General features: G+C 45.4%; 5 protein-coding genes across 5 annotated transcripts; 3 read left to right on the top strand and 2 right to left on the bottom strand.

Annotated features, from left to right (window-relative positions):
- Positions 1-683: 683 nt before the first annotated feature.
- Positions 684-3,595, top strand: AOL_s00076g434 (uncharacterized protein; the record flags this gene model as incomplete). Its single annotated transcript, XM_011122986.1, has 6 exons — positions 684-709; positions 793-1,060; positions 1,149-1,587; positions 1,676-1,852; positions 1,921-2,503; positions 2,569-3,595. 6 exons carry the CDS (start codon positions 684-686, stop codon positions 3,593-3,595), a joined length of 2,520 nt encoding a protein of 839 aa, XP_011121288.1.
- A 409-nt stretch (positions 3,596-4,004) lies between these two features.
- AOL_s00076g433 (uncharacterized protein) lies at positions 4,005-7,926 on the bottom strand (the record flags this gene model as incomplete). Its single annotated transcript, XM_011122985.1, has 4 exons — positions 4,005-4,565; positions 4,619-5,121; positions 5,174-6,112; positions 6,174-7,926. The coding sequence occupies 4 exons, from the start codon at positions 7,924-7,926 to the stop codon at positions 4,005-4,007; spliced, it is 3,756 nt and encodes a 1,251-aa protein (XP_011121287.1).
- Positions 7,927-8,520: 594 nt separating this feature from the next.
- AOL_s00076g432 (uncharacterized protein) lies at positions 8,521-9,249 on the bottom strand (the record flags this gene model as incomplete). Its single annotated transcript, XM_011122984.1, has 1 exon — positions 8,521-9,249. The coding sequence occupies one exon, from the start codon at positions 9,247-9,249 to the stop codon at positions 8,521-8,523; it is 729 nt and encodes a 242-aa protein (XP_011121286.1).
- A 1,163-nt stretch (positions 9,250-10,412) lies between these two features.
- On the top strand, positions 10,413-11,644 carry AOL_s00076g431 (uncharacterized protein; the record flags this gene model as incomplete). Its single annotated transcript, XM_011122983.1, has 2 exons — positions 10,413-11,047; positions 11,116-11,644. The coding sequence occupies 2 exons, from the start codon at positions 10,413-10,415 to the stop codon at positions 11,642-11,644; spliced, it is 1,164 nt and encodes a 387-aa protein (XP_011121285.1).
- Positions 11,645-12,481: 837 nt separating this feature from the next.
- AOL_s00076g430 (uncharacterized protein) lies at positions 12,482-15,260 on the top strand (the record flags this gene model as incomplete). The annotated part of the gene is made up of 4 exons (XM_011122982.1): positions 12,482-12,553; positions 12,615-12,749; positions 12,846-14,580; positions 14,644-15,260. The coding sequence occupies 4 exons, from the start codon at positions 12,482-12,484 to the stop codon at positions 15,258-15,260; spliced, it is 2,559 nt and encodes an 852-aa protein (XP_011121284.1).
- Positions 15,261-15,642: the final 382 nt, after the last annotated feature.

Raw genomic sequence — 15,642 nt, 5'->3', positions numbered from 1 at the left:
GCACTGATCAAGTATTTGATATGTCTCGGCCATTGCCGTGTGGTTTGTGGCGACCCCATTGCTCCTATCCAAAAGTCGAAATCGCAGTTGATATCTGAATAGTTAATACTATGCACAGAAGACTACACTTGGATGACATAGATACCATGGAGCTTTCTTACAGATTCCAATAACGGGTTTCCTTTCCATAAATGTTAAACCGATGTTGATAAGCTACCGAGCTATTGGGAAATCTAAATGTCGTTCTCGAGATGTTCTTCGTGCTTAGCCATTTGAAAAATGCAACGGATGAAATGTGTTGCCGTAAACGTCGAAAGTCATGATTTAGCCTGCCCAGGAAGCTGCCTAGACACAGCATTTCTTGGAACTTCCAACTTCCGTCACGTTCACCGAAACTCTCACAGCTGCACTTTCGTAGATCTAAATCTGGTTTCAAGTATTTAAATGCGGGTGGCACCCCATATATACCTTCCTAAATCTAATATCCATGCTTATGTATATATACCGAGTACGTATACAACAACGCTTACAATTTCGTTCCTCAGAGTGTTAAGAACATCTTTCAAGACGTCTATTAAAAACGCCGGTTTAATAGACTTCAACCAGCTTTTGAGTTCTCTTGGAAGTGACGTCACCACGATTAGAACCGGAGGGAAAGAGCCCCACGGATAAATTTACTAAAAATGGCCCAATACCTGCACGATAACTTGTATGTAAAAGACCCAAGTTGCGAAAGGTTGTCGCAAGTTGTATAGCCGACTCGCTAACCCCGTTTACAAAAACCACACACAGTGACAACCCACCCTGGACACTCCTCGCAGATATCACTGCTTTAATAACACCACAAGAAGCAAGATATTTCAATTCTAGGCCAACGATCTCAGAGATCTCAGAATTAATAAACAGAGCAAATGCAGCTGCTGGAACTTCAGTTGGGCGGTCTAAATATGCATACGGCACTCGGATAAAATCGTTTGCGTTAACAATGGCTCGCTTCGCGGTTATGGCGCCGCCAGAGCACGAAGAAGCCATATGGGGAACGACCAAACTTGTGACTACGGTATGATTAATATTATTTTTACAGGTTTCAAAGTTTTATGAATTTTTTATTTCATTGTAGAATTACCTACTAACCACAAAAATGTTAGAGGGCATTATCTTCAACTGAGTACTTAAAGAAGATAGTCGAGATCCTGGAAGAGCTTGGCTCAGGGCATGAAGAAACAGACACAGTACTCCACAGATTTCCAGCTTCTATAAAAATCCAGAGGATAGTTTGTTACTATCACCTCGTTTTGCTTGAAATCTGCCATGATCTTCTCAGAATCCTCAGCGAAAAGGATTCCAAGACATTAAAAACCCTTTGGAAGAAATTGAAGACAGATTTAGAGAAGAATAAAAAGGGACTCGACAGCTTCAAAATATATCTTGACGCTGAAGCACATCTAATATCCGGAGATTTCAATGACCGAGAAAGGCAAAGGATCGCACTATATCGACAAGAACCCGTTTTATACTATCTCGATAGCGTTTCAAAGAATTGGAAAACGGTCCTTGATAGCTCTAAGTCGGATCCAAATTTGCAAGGTATGTATCGCAAAAGTACAATCATCTTCCTGTATATCAATTGTAAGAGAAATTTGCTTACTAGGGAATTTAAATCACACGAGTACAGCTAAGGTTGTCAATTCTTTATGTACCCGAATATCGGGATATGATCATGAAGCCTCGCTGCAACGCTATGCGCAAGGGGGATCCTCCAGGGCAATGGACTTTATCACTGGACTACCCGCCTTTCTAGATCGAACCAAGCATGGGTCTAAGAAGCCACTGCTATGGCTGTATGGATCAGGTAAGCCAATATCTATTAACTCTCCCTAGTTATCACAGCAAAAACAAAGCGCTAGCTAAGATATATAGCCGGCTGCGGAAAGTCCTCCTTAAGTGTCTACCTTATAAAGATGCTCCAAAGCGTCAGCGGAGAAAATGTCTTCTATTTCTTCTGCACACCCGAGATCCCCGAGTCCATGCAACTCGAAACGCTCTTCAGATCACTTTTATCACAACTACTCCGCACAACAGATCACATCCGCCATATATACTACAACTTCGAATACCCCTTAAACATCGAAGAGATCGCAGCTATAATAAAAACGATTATCAACTTCCGTCAACAGTGGGTTCGCCATGGCGATAATCGTATGTATATCGTCATCGACGGGACGGATAATCTCTCGCCTGCAGCTGAAGACGAGTTAATCAAGAAGTTTGAGAAGTGGTGCTGGCAAATCCAGTTGAAGGTAATATTGACAAATAAGAAAGGACCGCCGGCGCATAGACCGGGTGTCTTATTAGATGGGATTGGACAATTGGAAACGGATGTAGTGGTACATATCGAAAACGAGCTTAATATGAATCTAGTCAGTGGGCTCTTCAATTTCGACAATAAATTCGATCTTATTCCGATTATCAAAGCAGCGATAACGGATAGGGCGAGGGGGAAGTAAGTGAATTCACTTATGGGATTATCAAATAAAATGTAACGCAGCACGCTAATCGGTCCCGAAGTTTTCTTCTAGCAACCCTTCACTTAAGTTTAGTCCGCTACGCCAAAAATGAAGACAATCTTCTCTCACTCCTCGAAACTCTTCCTATCGACATCATTCCGACCTACAACCTCATCCTCAACACCATAAAATCGCAAGGAGATAAAATACAAGCCAAAAGGATCTTCAATATTGTAGGAATCGCCGCTCGACCGCTCACCCTCGAAGAACTCTCAGACTACTTGGAATGGAACGTCGAAACTGGAGACGATTTACCCGCCTACAGCCCAACGTCTGTCTTAGACGTCTGCAGAGGCCTTGTCATCGCTCGGGAAGTTCAAGGAAAGACATGCATTTATTTCGTACATTCTAGTCTTAAGCAGTACCTCATGGAGAATCGAATATTAGATGAGACTCGAGCTCATCTAGAGGTTGGCCGTGGGTGTATTTATTACCTACACCAAACCAAATTTCAACTCATGGACCAGGAAGAGGATATGACCAAAGACGAGAAAATCGAGAAGGCTTATCACTCCATCAGGAAGAATAAGAAGAACCTCAAAAATTCAGATTATCAAGAAATAGACTTCTCCGAATCCGATGACCTCGACGACTTCAGTGACATCTCAACCATAGTCTCAACTCTCCGAATCTCCCCTCCACCCACAGATATCGAAACTCTAAGAGATTTAATTACTGATTCAAACCAACAAACAACAATCATCGAGCGATTATCCCCAAAAAATCGTTTCTTGGCCTATGCAAAGGAGCACTGGCTATACCACACTCGAGCAATGCATAAATCCGATCCGGCATGGGGGGACTTCTCGAGCCTGGTCATAGAGAAAAGAAAGCTTTTATTCGACATTATTCCATGGGTAAGAACAAGTGCAGGGGCTCCAATAACGGTAGCGTCAAGGAAGCAATACAGGATGCTTGCGAACGATTGGGCTAATCAGATGAAACATTACGCCTTGTCAAGACTAGTGGTTGATTGGGCTACTATTGCATCAGAAAGAAGGTCAAAGCGTGCGCGGGCGCCGTTATAGAGTTCCTGTATTTTCTGTGTTCATCGTTGGAGTTACTCGGTGTTATATATGTCATATCGCAACCATGGCGTGAATACTCGGATGCATTTATACATATACTAAAATTGAGGATTACACATGTACAGGCCCCTATGTCTTACTACATCAGAATAAAGTCCTATACCTTAAGCCATAAGATTCCTGGTTTACGAAGTCTACAATGCGAATTATACCAATTCGTAGTTCATATCCATGTCGAAACAATGTAAATTATCTGTCACCTGCCGCCCATGCGCATATGCATCAAACTCTAGACTATTCTACTCAGCCATAAACAACTTTTTCGAAACCCAACATGTAGGAAAATAAGAAAGAAGAAAGAAGGAACGAAAGAGGTACCCCAAACACCCGCAATGCAAAACAAAAATATTTACACAGCCTGCACCTTCTGGTAACTCTCCGGCCGCCACCAACCTCTTAGAGCCCTACCCACGGCAACAGGCCCAATGGCAACTGCAACAATAGCTGAAACTTCAATCCAATACCAAATACTCTTAACACTCTCCAAATCCAACAACTCTTTAATCAGAGGCCAGCTAGCAAAGAAAATAACCAACGTCCCGACCTCTGCCACAATCATCCAAACACACCAAGTGGTAATCTCCAAAGCCACCATAATCAACTCGTTCAAGACCAGCGCTGTGAAACTTATTGTAACCATTCTCAAAAATTTCGCTTGCAGTATTTCTTCCGTATCGGTGGAGTTGAAGCGAACAAGAAGCTGACTGATGCCTTGAATGACACTACCTTGGTAGACTGACACAAGGACCCAAATGAAGAAAGTTTTGTAACTGAGCGATTGGCCTGATGTAAGTTCTTTGTATAGTTCTGGGTAGAGATTGGCAAGCGATTCATCGATATCACGATCCAGGACAAGAGAAAAGACAGGAAACATCGTGTAAATAGTAGCATATCCGACAAGTAGATAACCCTATAGAGATGTCAGAGTGTGGTTTGAACTTGTTACAGAAGGTGGACACAAACCTGGTAGAGCGCAATCGGTTCAAAACGACTAGCGATACTGAACAACGTTTGGCAGACGCTTATGACTAAGCCCCTGTGCATGACGAACTGTGCTAACTTAGCGCTTCTCTTATAACTGCACCTTCCATGCCATAATAATAGTTTGACGAGATTCTTAAATTGCAGAATGCTGAAATCGGCCGCTAAGCTAGCTTGTCGGCCTTCTTTCCCCACGATACCAACGCCCACGTCTGCCGCTTGAATCATGCTAACATCATTTCCACCATCGCCAATGCAGCAGATTCTCTTTTTCGTGTATGTACGAATCAAGGTTGCGATGTCAGCCTTTTGGGTCGGTGAGCAGCGGCAAGCGATAACGGCTGGTAGGCGAGTGGCAATAGAAATAAACTGGTCCTTATAATGGTCGAGAAACAACGAGAGTGATTCGCCATCGATTATCAACGCGCTGTCAGGTTTGCTCTTTAGAAACTCCAGAGAGTCGTAAGCGGAGTCTTTTTGCTTAACTGTCATTTGATTAGTTAGATTGTATCTCAAATTGGGATTTGATGAACGTACGCTTTTCAATTGTGTAGATGAACTGGCCCCTTGCAACTAATTTGGCACTCACACCCACACATCGGGCAGTTTCGACCTTGTCGCCAGTCAACATCCATATCTTGATTCCCGCGTTTCGAAGTAGCTCCAGACTTGGCTTGACATCTAATTGGAGCCTATCCTCTACACCAGTCACACCCAAAAGCTCTAGCTCTTGTTCTAGAATCTCACTCACAACTTTGCCCATCTCAGCGTCTCGATTGGAGCTTAGGTTCAAACTTGCTGCTTTGTACTTGCTAGCAAAGTCTTCGTATTGCTGAATACTAAGCTTCTTGCGTCCCACAACCAAGGTTCTTAATCCTTCCCTAGCCATGTTTCCGCACTCTTCCTCTAGCCAGTCATTCGAAGCAACAATCCTGGCCATTATTGTATCTGCGCCTTTCTGGAAGAACCAAATGTCTCCGTTTGGGTTTTCAAATGTGTCCTCCGGATTCAGATATCGAACAACAACGCCCATTCTCTTGCCCTCTGATGTGAAAGGGAAAATATCCAAAATTTTGACTCGAACCACAACTTTCCCGGTCTCGCCAGCCAGTTGGATGCTCTTTCTATCTCGCTGGACAAGTTTAAGCCCAACGCTTTCACACCATTTTACAATAGCGATCTCATCGGGCGATGCAGCTTGGTAGCTTGTTTCACCTGTGGAATCGTCGGTTGTCGGGGTGACGTTATGGGCCAAGGCCAGAGCAACAACCACATCCCTTACCCTGGAGCCAATTTCTCGACGTGAGCGGCTTTGGGTGTTTTGGAGGGAGGCGGACTCAGTGGGATCTGCAAATGGGTCGACAGGGGTATTATGTTGTTGTTCTAGGAATGCATGGCGTATATAATCAGCAACTTCGTCCATGGCTTCGCCGGCATACGAAACTGTGCCGACGTGAACCTTTTTCAACTCCATATCTAGGACGGAAATTAGCGGACCATCTCTTAGGAACTTCCTATGGACCCTCTTTGAACTCACCGTTCTGTGTCAAAGTACCGGTCTTGTCAGTAAGAAGATATTCAACTCTCCCCAGCTCCTCAGGAATCGTACTCGTCCGAACGACGGTTCCTTCAATCCCCTTGTCTCTTTCAATAAACCATGCATAAACACTCTTTCCCATATCTAAATTCACACGCAAACTGATGGGTATAATCGTACTGAATAAAATCAAGAAGCGAAGAATGGCAATGTACCAGGGCATATTGTTAAGTGTTTTATGTTTTTCACTATTCGTAGAGTCTTTGGGGGAGGTGTAATGGAGAACGACGAGCAATATTGAGATCGTGAGCGTTAAAGCACAGAGGATCTTAGTTAGAGTGTTGATCTCAATTTCGAGGAGACCTGTTTTAGATCTCGATTTGGAGGTAGACAGAGCTTGCCGAGTCTGTGTGCCTGTGTATACAACAGCAGCAAGGGTAGGCGTGGAGGATGCAAGTACGGTATTGGCCCATGCGGTATGGTCGATTGAAAGAGGGAGGGATTTCAAGCTGCGAGGGTCGTTGGGGTCGGTATACTCTATTGTTCCAACAAAAGTATTTACGGCTTTAGAAGGTGGAGCTGCTGTGATTGTGATGTTCTGGAGTTGTGTCGCATATAGGCCTTGTGTCAAGGGGGATGCTAGTCGTAATTTCCAGTCTGTCTCGCCATCCAACTGGTCTGTACGAATGAAAGCTTCTCCTGATGGGCCGTCGTCGTCCACCAGTGCATCCAGACCAGAGTGAGACATATCAGGTACTGTTTTCAGGAGAACAACATCCGCTGGAACCCTTTGGTCTTTTCTGAGATGGAGGATATCACCGACTTTGAGATCACGTGATTTCTTGGTCACAATACTGCTCACGATACCGGAATCGTCTCCGTCAATAGCGATGGAGTGGCTATTTCCCGAGGATCCTCTTCGCGCTTTCTTCTTTCCCTTCTTATTAGCCGCCAGTATATCCGTGAACACCATACACTCTACCTCCTCACTATTTGCCTCTGCATCCCTTCTTCTCCTCGCAATATCATCGTAGGCCTCCTTGCCAAGGGTGACCATAAGGACAAACGCTAGAGGCACGATATATGTACTAATGTACCCGATTCTCAGTTTCGGTATTATCTGAGACAGTGCGACCAGTAGGAAGTACAAGTTGAAGAAGTATTTGAACTCATTGTAGAGAGTGAAGGGTAGAAAGGTGACCGGTGTGTATTTGGCGTTCGAGATAACGTTCGGTGGATAAGTAGAGGATGGAGAAGATAGATCAACTGTCCTATTCAAATCTGTGCTAGCTGAATTCTTGGTTTTCGTCGTCCTCTGACCGCTTGTGGGGGCACTAAAGGCCGTCAAACGAGATCTGGAGCTTGAAGATTCAGGCCGAAGGAGAGGTGTATCGGCATCTTCTGCCCGCAGGCTCTCGTCGCTTTGCTTCCCAGGCTCTAGTGACTTTCTGCGATCTGCTATCAGCGCTTCGAGATCCTCCTCCTCGTCTTTTGGGTCGAAACGGCTGCCTCCAAGTTTCCGGCGAAGGGTCATCAGACCGATTCGGGATGTAAACGATGGCGAGTGCTGGCGCTCAGCAGATCTTCGGGCTTCCCGGCTCTGCCGAGGAAGCCTATACGAGTGTTCATGAGATGCCGATGTCGAAGGATTGAATCGGTGAGATGTCGGATCGAGCTCTTCGAGCGGGAAGTCGTCGTCTGAGTCGTCGGTGTACGAAGCCGGAGAATCCGGAGGCAGTAAACGGGACGACATGACGGGCTAAAGCAGTGGAAATATGTGGTATATGCGAGTAATCATGGTAGGGAGAGAAGTCGTGAGGTCGTAAAAGTCGTGAGAAGTCGAAGCCTATGTAGAGATGAGGTTTGGCTGACACATGAGTTCTCAATAAAGTGGCCGCAGGGGATGTTCCGGTTTAGGTTTGCTGCTTGGCCGCTCTGCCTTACGTAGGCGCTTGCGCAACAACACATAAATCGGCCACATTACCACACTACCACACAGCCGGGTGCCGGGGTTAAAATGAAGCCGGGATCCCGAAGACCCGGCCTCGTAGCTCGTATGGCTGAAAGCCAGCCGCGGACACCGGCGGAAAGTGTGACGAAATCTTATTTAGTAGTATATATTTCTTCGTTGGTTGGGGAAACTTATGATCTATGGTTTGCTACGGAGCTGAGAGCGACAGGTGACAATTGCAATTTAATTAAATTATAGTGCTTCCATCTGTTGGGTACTAGTATACTGTATGAAGCTCCTAGATCATACACGTTCTGTAATACACCGAGCTTCAATTAATATTACTTTCGGCCTACATGACACAATCTCGCATAATCGATAATTAAGAAGGGCTATTTAGATTCGTTGTCTTCGTATTACTCCAAAGCTTCTGAAAGCAGACTTGATTGCACCTAGTCTTGAGAGGATTCCACCCCCACGAGAAAAGCCCAGAGTACGCTTTCCTTTTTCTCGTTTTATCACTTTGAGCTTGCTCCAGAATGGTGTTTTGGAAGACGGCTTCACTTGCGGCGCTGGGCCCTCGCTCACTGGTGCTATAGATCCTAGGTAACTATTTCGGGAAGTCTTGTGGACATCGATAGAGCCCATCCCTAGTTCTGCAGGGGTGCTGTCTGTGTGCACTTCTTTGGAAGCATTTTTCTTTAATGCATCATGAAGCTCATTGCGTTCTTCGGTGCTTAATATATGCCCGTAACGCCGCTCCTTCGGCATGAGGGTTCCGTGCCCCCTTCCAGTCGGCAGCAGCAGTAGGTTCGAGGTGCAGCTATTGGTAAATTCTACTGGCCTCAAGGTTATATCGAGAGAACGGTAGGCCTTCCGACGTTCAACTTCTTTTATAACATTCCGTTCAAAGCTTTCTAACAGTCGTTCAAACTCTCGGTCCGCTTCATACTCAATACAAACGACCGAGGGCCGGTGCTGATACTTTGCAGCGTCTGCGCCCACTAGTACCAATCGTTCCGCCTGTCCACAGAAGTAGGCTTCTATATTAGCCCAGTTAAGGCGATAGAATGCCTCAGGATCTCTATTTTCGAGACAACAGTCGCGACGTATTTCGAAAGGCATAAATATAAAGCGCACAGGAATTGGACTTTTTGAAATGATTAATCATCTTTTGGTACGGTAGCGCAAAGGGGGTAAAAGGGGGTTATTCTTCAGGTCTAGGAATATATGCCAATCGACCTCGAAAGTTCTGGCATTTATTCGGGAGCCTTGAAAGCGTGGTAAAGGTAAAGCCTTGCTAATAATTTGAGGGAAGGTAAGTTTAAACTGTGAATAGAGTGATGCTTTCGAAAATTGGGAAGGAGAGACTGCCGTGGTCACTCAAGACTCAAGGGCTAGTCTTATTGATACATTGCATGTTAAGCTTACCATTACTAAGCATATAAGGCGCAAATCGCTGACATGAGTCGCATGAAAATACCACACGCGACCACGGGTTTATCTGACACAAAAGGTTCCATGGAAGTTCAAATTCAAGCCCGATTTTATAGACTAATAGTGTGCTCAAGTTGACTGTTAGGTTCTAGTCGTCAAGCCTAATGGTTAGTATCTAGGGATTAATTACTCGAAGATTTCGCAGATAGGCATTTAGACAATTAGACGTAGCCTATGATATGACCTGGAGGATACCGTCTTAGGCTGGAGGGGCGCGGGGAAATGCTCATCTTACCTGCGAACGCCTTCTGGCAATAGCCATTCGAGATGACCTCAAAGGCAGTGAGTTTCGGGAACCTAGAATTCCAAGATCTTAGGAGTGAGCTATGTAAGTAGCTTCCATAGCTTTGTGCCAGGCAAAGGCAAAACGGCGTATAGGCTACGCACCTAAGCACCTTACCTTCCATTTTGAACGACTGTATTTGAGGCTACACTGTTATGACTACCTCGCCATGTTGGCAGCATCGTATCATGGCATATGGAATACACTGTCAAAAAGCCCGGAAGGCGTGGTGTGTTAGAAGTCGGTAGTCTGTATGATGAAGCCGTTGATACTATAGGATCCGATGGTAGTAAGCTAGTGGTACGTCTGATTTTGCGTATTTGCTGAACTTACCAGTGTTTGGTCTCGTAGTTTTGACAAAGTACTACCTATCTTTGTTCAGTCTACAGACTCCCCCACATAATCACCACCATTGCTCCAGCTTGATTCTTTTGTTACCAGATATCCATCACGACCTGATTCTTAAACTCCAATTCAGGCTTTACCCTTCCTTACCAAAGACCATAAAATGTCACTTACCATTCAAAAACTATTTGAGAACTTCATTGACCAGGCAGAACCTGAAGCTATTGAGCTTTGTGCTGAATTAGAGCTATTAGAGGACAATACCACGAAGATGAAAACCATGGTTTTTGCGTTTTTCCAAGATTACATCCAAGAGCTAAAAAATAGCATAGGAGCGCCCAATGACGCCGGATATCCCCTGAAGATGAAATTCTTGGTACCTGCAACTAAGAAAACTGTGTTCATGGAAGACCGAAAATGCATCCTGAACACTTGGTCGTTCGGATATTGGAACCAGTTTAGCACAATAAAAAAGGATATCAAAATTCTCTGCCAAAAGTACGACGATATCGCCGACGCTAAGCGAAAGTTTTCTAATCGACTTTCCAGGGAGGCAGCAGCTCGTGGTATAACATTTGATTCATACCTCAAGGATCTGGGGATTCTTGAGATGTTTGGCAAGTTTAAAAAAGGAATGCGAACAATTTATCGCAAACTCGCACCGGCTGCGCAGAGGTTTGGCGCACTTCAAATTGTCGCGCTGAAGGCAAAAGCTCTTATGTGGAGAATTTTTAAAGGCCCTAAAATTTGGAAAACCAAGAAGTCAACGGGCTCAATAGAGTGGGAGTTCACAATTAGGTATGTTGTGGCCTCATTGCAAGGGTAGTCATGCGTACATCTCAACTTACAACTTTGTTTCCTTGCAGGCTTAACGTCGACTGGGCCAACGAGCTGGGAAGGTTGAATACCAAGCTGACTGATGATAGAATTTCCAAGGCTAATGATCTTGCGGATTCCCGATTCCCGGTGATCAGCAAGTTCAAGCAACCAAAGGGCGATCTGAAGATTCTCAAAAAGATTTTTGGTTGCATAGAGGAAGGCACACAAACGGCTGGAATCACCAACCACGGCCGCGAACCGTACGCACTGGACATCATCGGCGAAACCCTAGCTGAACTAAGTCTCGCAAAATTCCTCGACGACATAGACAACGGACGCCTCAATTTATTTCCGGGTGAAGACTCTGAGTCCGAATCACCCCAAACCTGCCCGAAAACCCCGGAGAACGCCTTGGCCACTGACTTATCTGATGATTTCGAAAGCATGAATTTCGACTTTTCTGATAATTTTTATAGCATGGGACCTTTGTCTACCGAGTCTAGAACGTCTCTAGTCTCCAGCCCCAACTCTGAATTCAAAAGCCTTGATCAGCTTGACAGAATGGATCTCGATTAACACGTCGTTAATACTACCGTACGTCTGACATTCTTGCAATTAGGTCAACGCTACAGCCTCCTATTTATTAGGTTTCACTGTTGACAATAGGAAGTAGTTTGCTAATAGCTAGCTCCAGGCTATTATAATAGATTATAGCAACAGCGATAGCTATTCATCACTATTCAGGACCCGTTCTAATACACCGACTTTCGATATGTCTTCGGGGACGGCAATTTGTTGCTTATTGAGGCCATCCTTTTAACAGCAGCGTTGACTCATTGTATTCATAGGCATCTTTTGATGCAGGAAGAATACCACTCACCTCGAATCTACTTAAATATTTCCATGAATACCTACGTAACCTAAGCAGGTAATATAATTAACATCATATGTTGACTGCTCCTTAAAATACCACATCCTTCCACGCGTTGTTCGACTGCATCCAATGAGAAGAGTCTTGTGCGACTGTTGCGGGGGATGCCTGCTAAAAATGCCTGAAAACGGCCCCGCTTCCTGCCTACAGTGGCACCAATCTTGACCTCTACGCCGAAAGATACATAGCGCGTGCTGTCAGGCTCCGGAATTTCGGTTCGAAGAATGGATATTTCCTTTCAGTTCTTTTCGGTCCATCGTTCCTGAACCTGCTGTGATACCTTTTCTAACATATATTTGCTGCCTCTCCCATTCTTCGACCCATTTGTTGAAATGCTGCCGCTTTAACTTCTTCTTCGGTCCGTTCGTTTGCTCCAATCCGGTAACCCAGTTCGCGAAAAAAATTGCAGCCTGTTCGAAATCCCCGACAATTGCCGGGTACCGGTCACTACACGCGTGGACGGTATTCGAACAATAGGTTCAATGTCTCTTCTAGACCAGGACATTCCATCCGCTGGACATACTTGTTCACGATGTAATACGGTCTTTGGTCATGTTCGTCACAATCGTAATGTCCGTTCTGGCGTATTTTTAAGGCTAATGTTCAAGTTCATAGGGCATGGCACGTGCTCGCCATGTCCATGAAAGAGACAGGGGTCTATACAATGATGGCCCGAGGAAAGTATCGGTTTTCATAAATCCATCTAAAAGGCCATACGTAACGCCATTTCGTCGAGTCCAAACCCTGAATGTAGGTCTTTTCTATGCCATATAGAACGTGGTTGCTTTGTTTGCTCTGTGCCGCTTCAAAAACCTTAAGCATGCTAACTATTATGCTTGTATGTAGCGACTATTGGAGTATCTTGGAACCTTGCCACACCCACAAATTCGAGTCGTTACAGATGCCAACCGCACAACACCACCGCTTCAAATCTTCGAGCAGTTGTTATTTTCGGGGCAATGGCAGCTAGTCGACAGTTCGGGTTGCATAATCCGGCCAGATGACTATGAGGACCTTATACACGATGGCATGGAAATTACGATTGACACTGTACCAGAGGGGCAACAGGATGAGCCTACCTCCTTGCTACAACCTTTAGGTGTGAGTGGCGGGAAATCGACTCGTAGTGGCAGGCCGCAGTTTGGCCGCGATGAAGTTGCTGGTGACTTGTTAGACATGCAAATCAACGAACCGATAGCTCGTCAGCGTCTGAATTTCGAAACCAAACAGCATTCATATACTCAATCTCAAGCACCAGTTACGCAGTTCAATGCGGCTAGTTCTTTCAGTTCTATTTTTGGGGGGACTGCGGCCGTGGATGAACTCGAAGGGGAAGAGATTGTGAATCCACATATACTTGCACCTACTTCGCACAATTTGCCATCGAAGCCTGCATCATGGTATGGAGGTTCGAAAACTGGTGCCATGAGCGCATCGGCGGCAGAGTTCAAGCCCAGTGGTGACGTCAAACTTTCGACGGCCGCATCAGAGTTCAAACCGAGTGGTCAGCTTCAGGTACCGACATCATCAAGTGAAGATCCTCATATCACATTACCCCAGGGCCAAGCAAAGAGATCCATGGCTATACCAATCGTGAAGCCTCCGTCGCCGGCATTAGATATGATTGCTGCGCCGAAGCCCGATATGCCAATAACCTCATCCGATGATGAAGAAGATTATGATGACTGGGATGGTAAAGTTGCTGTGATCACGGAATCGGAAAAGTCACCGGATGAGGAGGAGGAGGAGGAGGTTGCCGTCCCCGATACTACAGAAGAATGGTCAAGCTATAAAGACGAATCAGATAACCGTAAGGATGAATTATCAATAGACATCGCTCAAACGAAAAGCCAGGAGCATCAACTTTCTCCGCCAATTGAGGATATTGAAATAGCCTCTGTCTCAGATACGATCGTAGGATCTGGACCGAGATACGAAGAATCGCAAATCTATAATAAAGGGAGTCCTCATGCTAGTGGAAGAAGTACCCCGACGCCAACCGATGATGGGAACCAACATGTGAACATGAGTTCTCCATCAGACTCGGTCTCTCTCGAAGACCAGTCTGACAACGAAAGCAATTTGTTGAAGAGCGAGATTCTAGAACCTAAGCATGAGGTGCCCGAGTCATCCGATACTACAGTTGCGCAAGAGGAGCAAAATGCAACAACTGGTGGACAGGCAGAAGAATCCGGAGAAGATGACAAAGAAAAAAGCATACAAGAAGCGGAAGAAATGAGTGATGAATCAGCTCCGGCTAAGGCACAGTCTTCAGCTGAGATGCTTGCGGTGCTGATGTCAGGCGTGGAGTTTACACCAGCCGGCGATACAGAGGCTCAGGGCGTCAGCAATGACAACATGTACAGGTGGGAAGAAGCGAAGGAGTTTCTACCAACTGAGGAGCCTGGCCAAAGTGAAATTCCCAATCCAACGACAGAATCTTGGGATACGACTACTTCGCCAGGGGGAGATTTCCACGGGACTGGATGGGGCGATTGGTCTACAAACCAAACCTCTGCTGTGGATTATAACCAGTGGGACAACCGAGGACACGTCCGCAGAGACAGCGAGGGAGATGCTGGTAAGTTGTCAGAAATCTGGGGCCGATGTGTAGACATTAGCTTTTAGGCTAACATTGTAACAGAATGGGGCCCACCAAAACCTAAGGAACCGGAGCACATCGACCCACCTAAACCAGCAAAATCGGGATGGGCTCAGGTAGCTGCAGCTGGCTTGCCGAGTCACCAAAGTCCCACAAACCCTAGCCCATCCCCTGCCTTCGCGACCTCGCCAAGACCTGCCGAGACGCCCGCTGTGAAGAAACCAACTACTACCCCCAACTCCGCGGGCTCGCCAATGACATTCCCTCCAAGACCTGGCTCCTCGAACAAAAATTCAGGTTCGCAGATGAATGGAAAGCAAAAGCGAGCCGCCGTTCCCTGCAAATACATGTACTTCGTCCCGCCGCATAATTGTTCGATACCCAATGCGACCAACAGCAACAAAATATCTCTCGTCCAAACAACTGCAATTAGAAAACTCGCAGTGTTATATGCTAAACATTTTAAGGAAACTCGTTTGGTGTCGCGTTACGAGGGTAACCAGAACCACATCCTCGAGTTGAGCATCTCAAGGTCAGAAAACGGACCCGTAACAAAGCATAAGGTTGACCTGGAATCTAAGCTTATTGAGAATGATTTCGGTAATGAGTTTTGGGTTTCCATTAATTATCTGGGCCAAGGAAGCTTAAAAAGGGTCTGAAAATTGATGAGCGGCGCGCAAGAAGTCGACTTAGTTGCCGACACCAACATGTACGAACGGTTTATGTTGGAGGTTGGGGAGGCGTGAATATTAACCATCTATGGTATCAGGAACGATGGTGGTTTGGAGGGTTATTTCCTTTGTTCATGAACTAACGAGTACTATGCTGTCTTTCATCTTTTGCTGCGAAGATATGCAATCATATCATCATGCAATTATCCTGTAAATGTTTTTTCTTCCTTTGTTCAGTGTTTCAAGTCATGTTCTGTCATTTCTGCACTGAAAGGGTTCAGAGAAGCACATTGATCTAGAGTTTGTTGATCTTTTGAATAATGTTAGTTTCCACCATGCAACCTGTAGCACTGCATACTATTCTTCTATA

Source organism: Orbilia oligospora (genome assembly GCF_000225545.1).
Source record: "Orbilia oligospora ATCC 24927 unplaced genomic scaffold scaffold00076, whole genome shotgun sequence".
NCBI classification, from domain to species: domain Eukaryota; kingdom Fungi; phylum Ascomycota; class Orbiliomycetes; order Orbiliales; family Orbiliaceae; genus Orbilia; species Orbilia oligospora.
The sequence above is the reverse complement of the archived record's forward strand: the minus strand, read 5'-3'. Positions and strand labels throughout refer to the sequence as shown.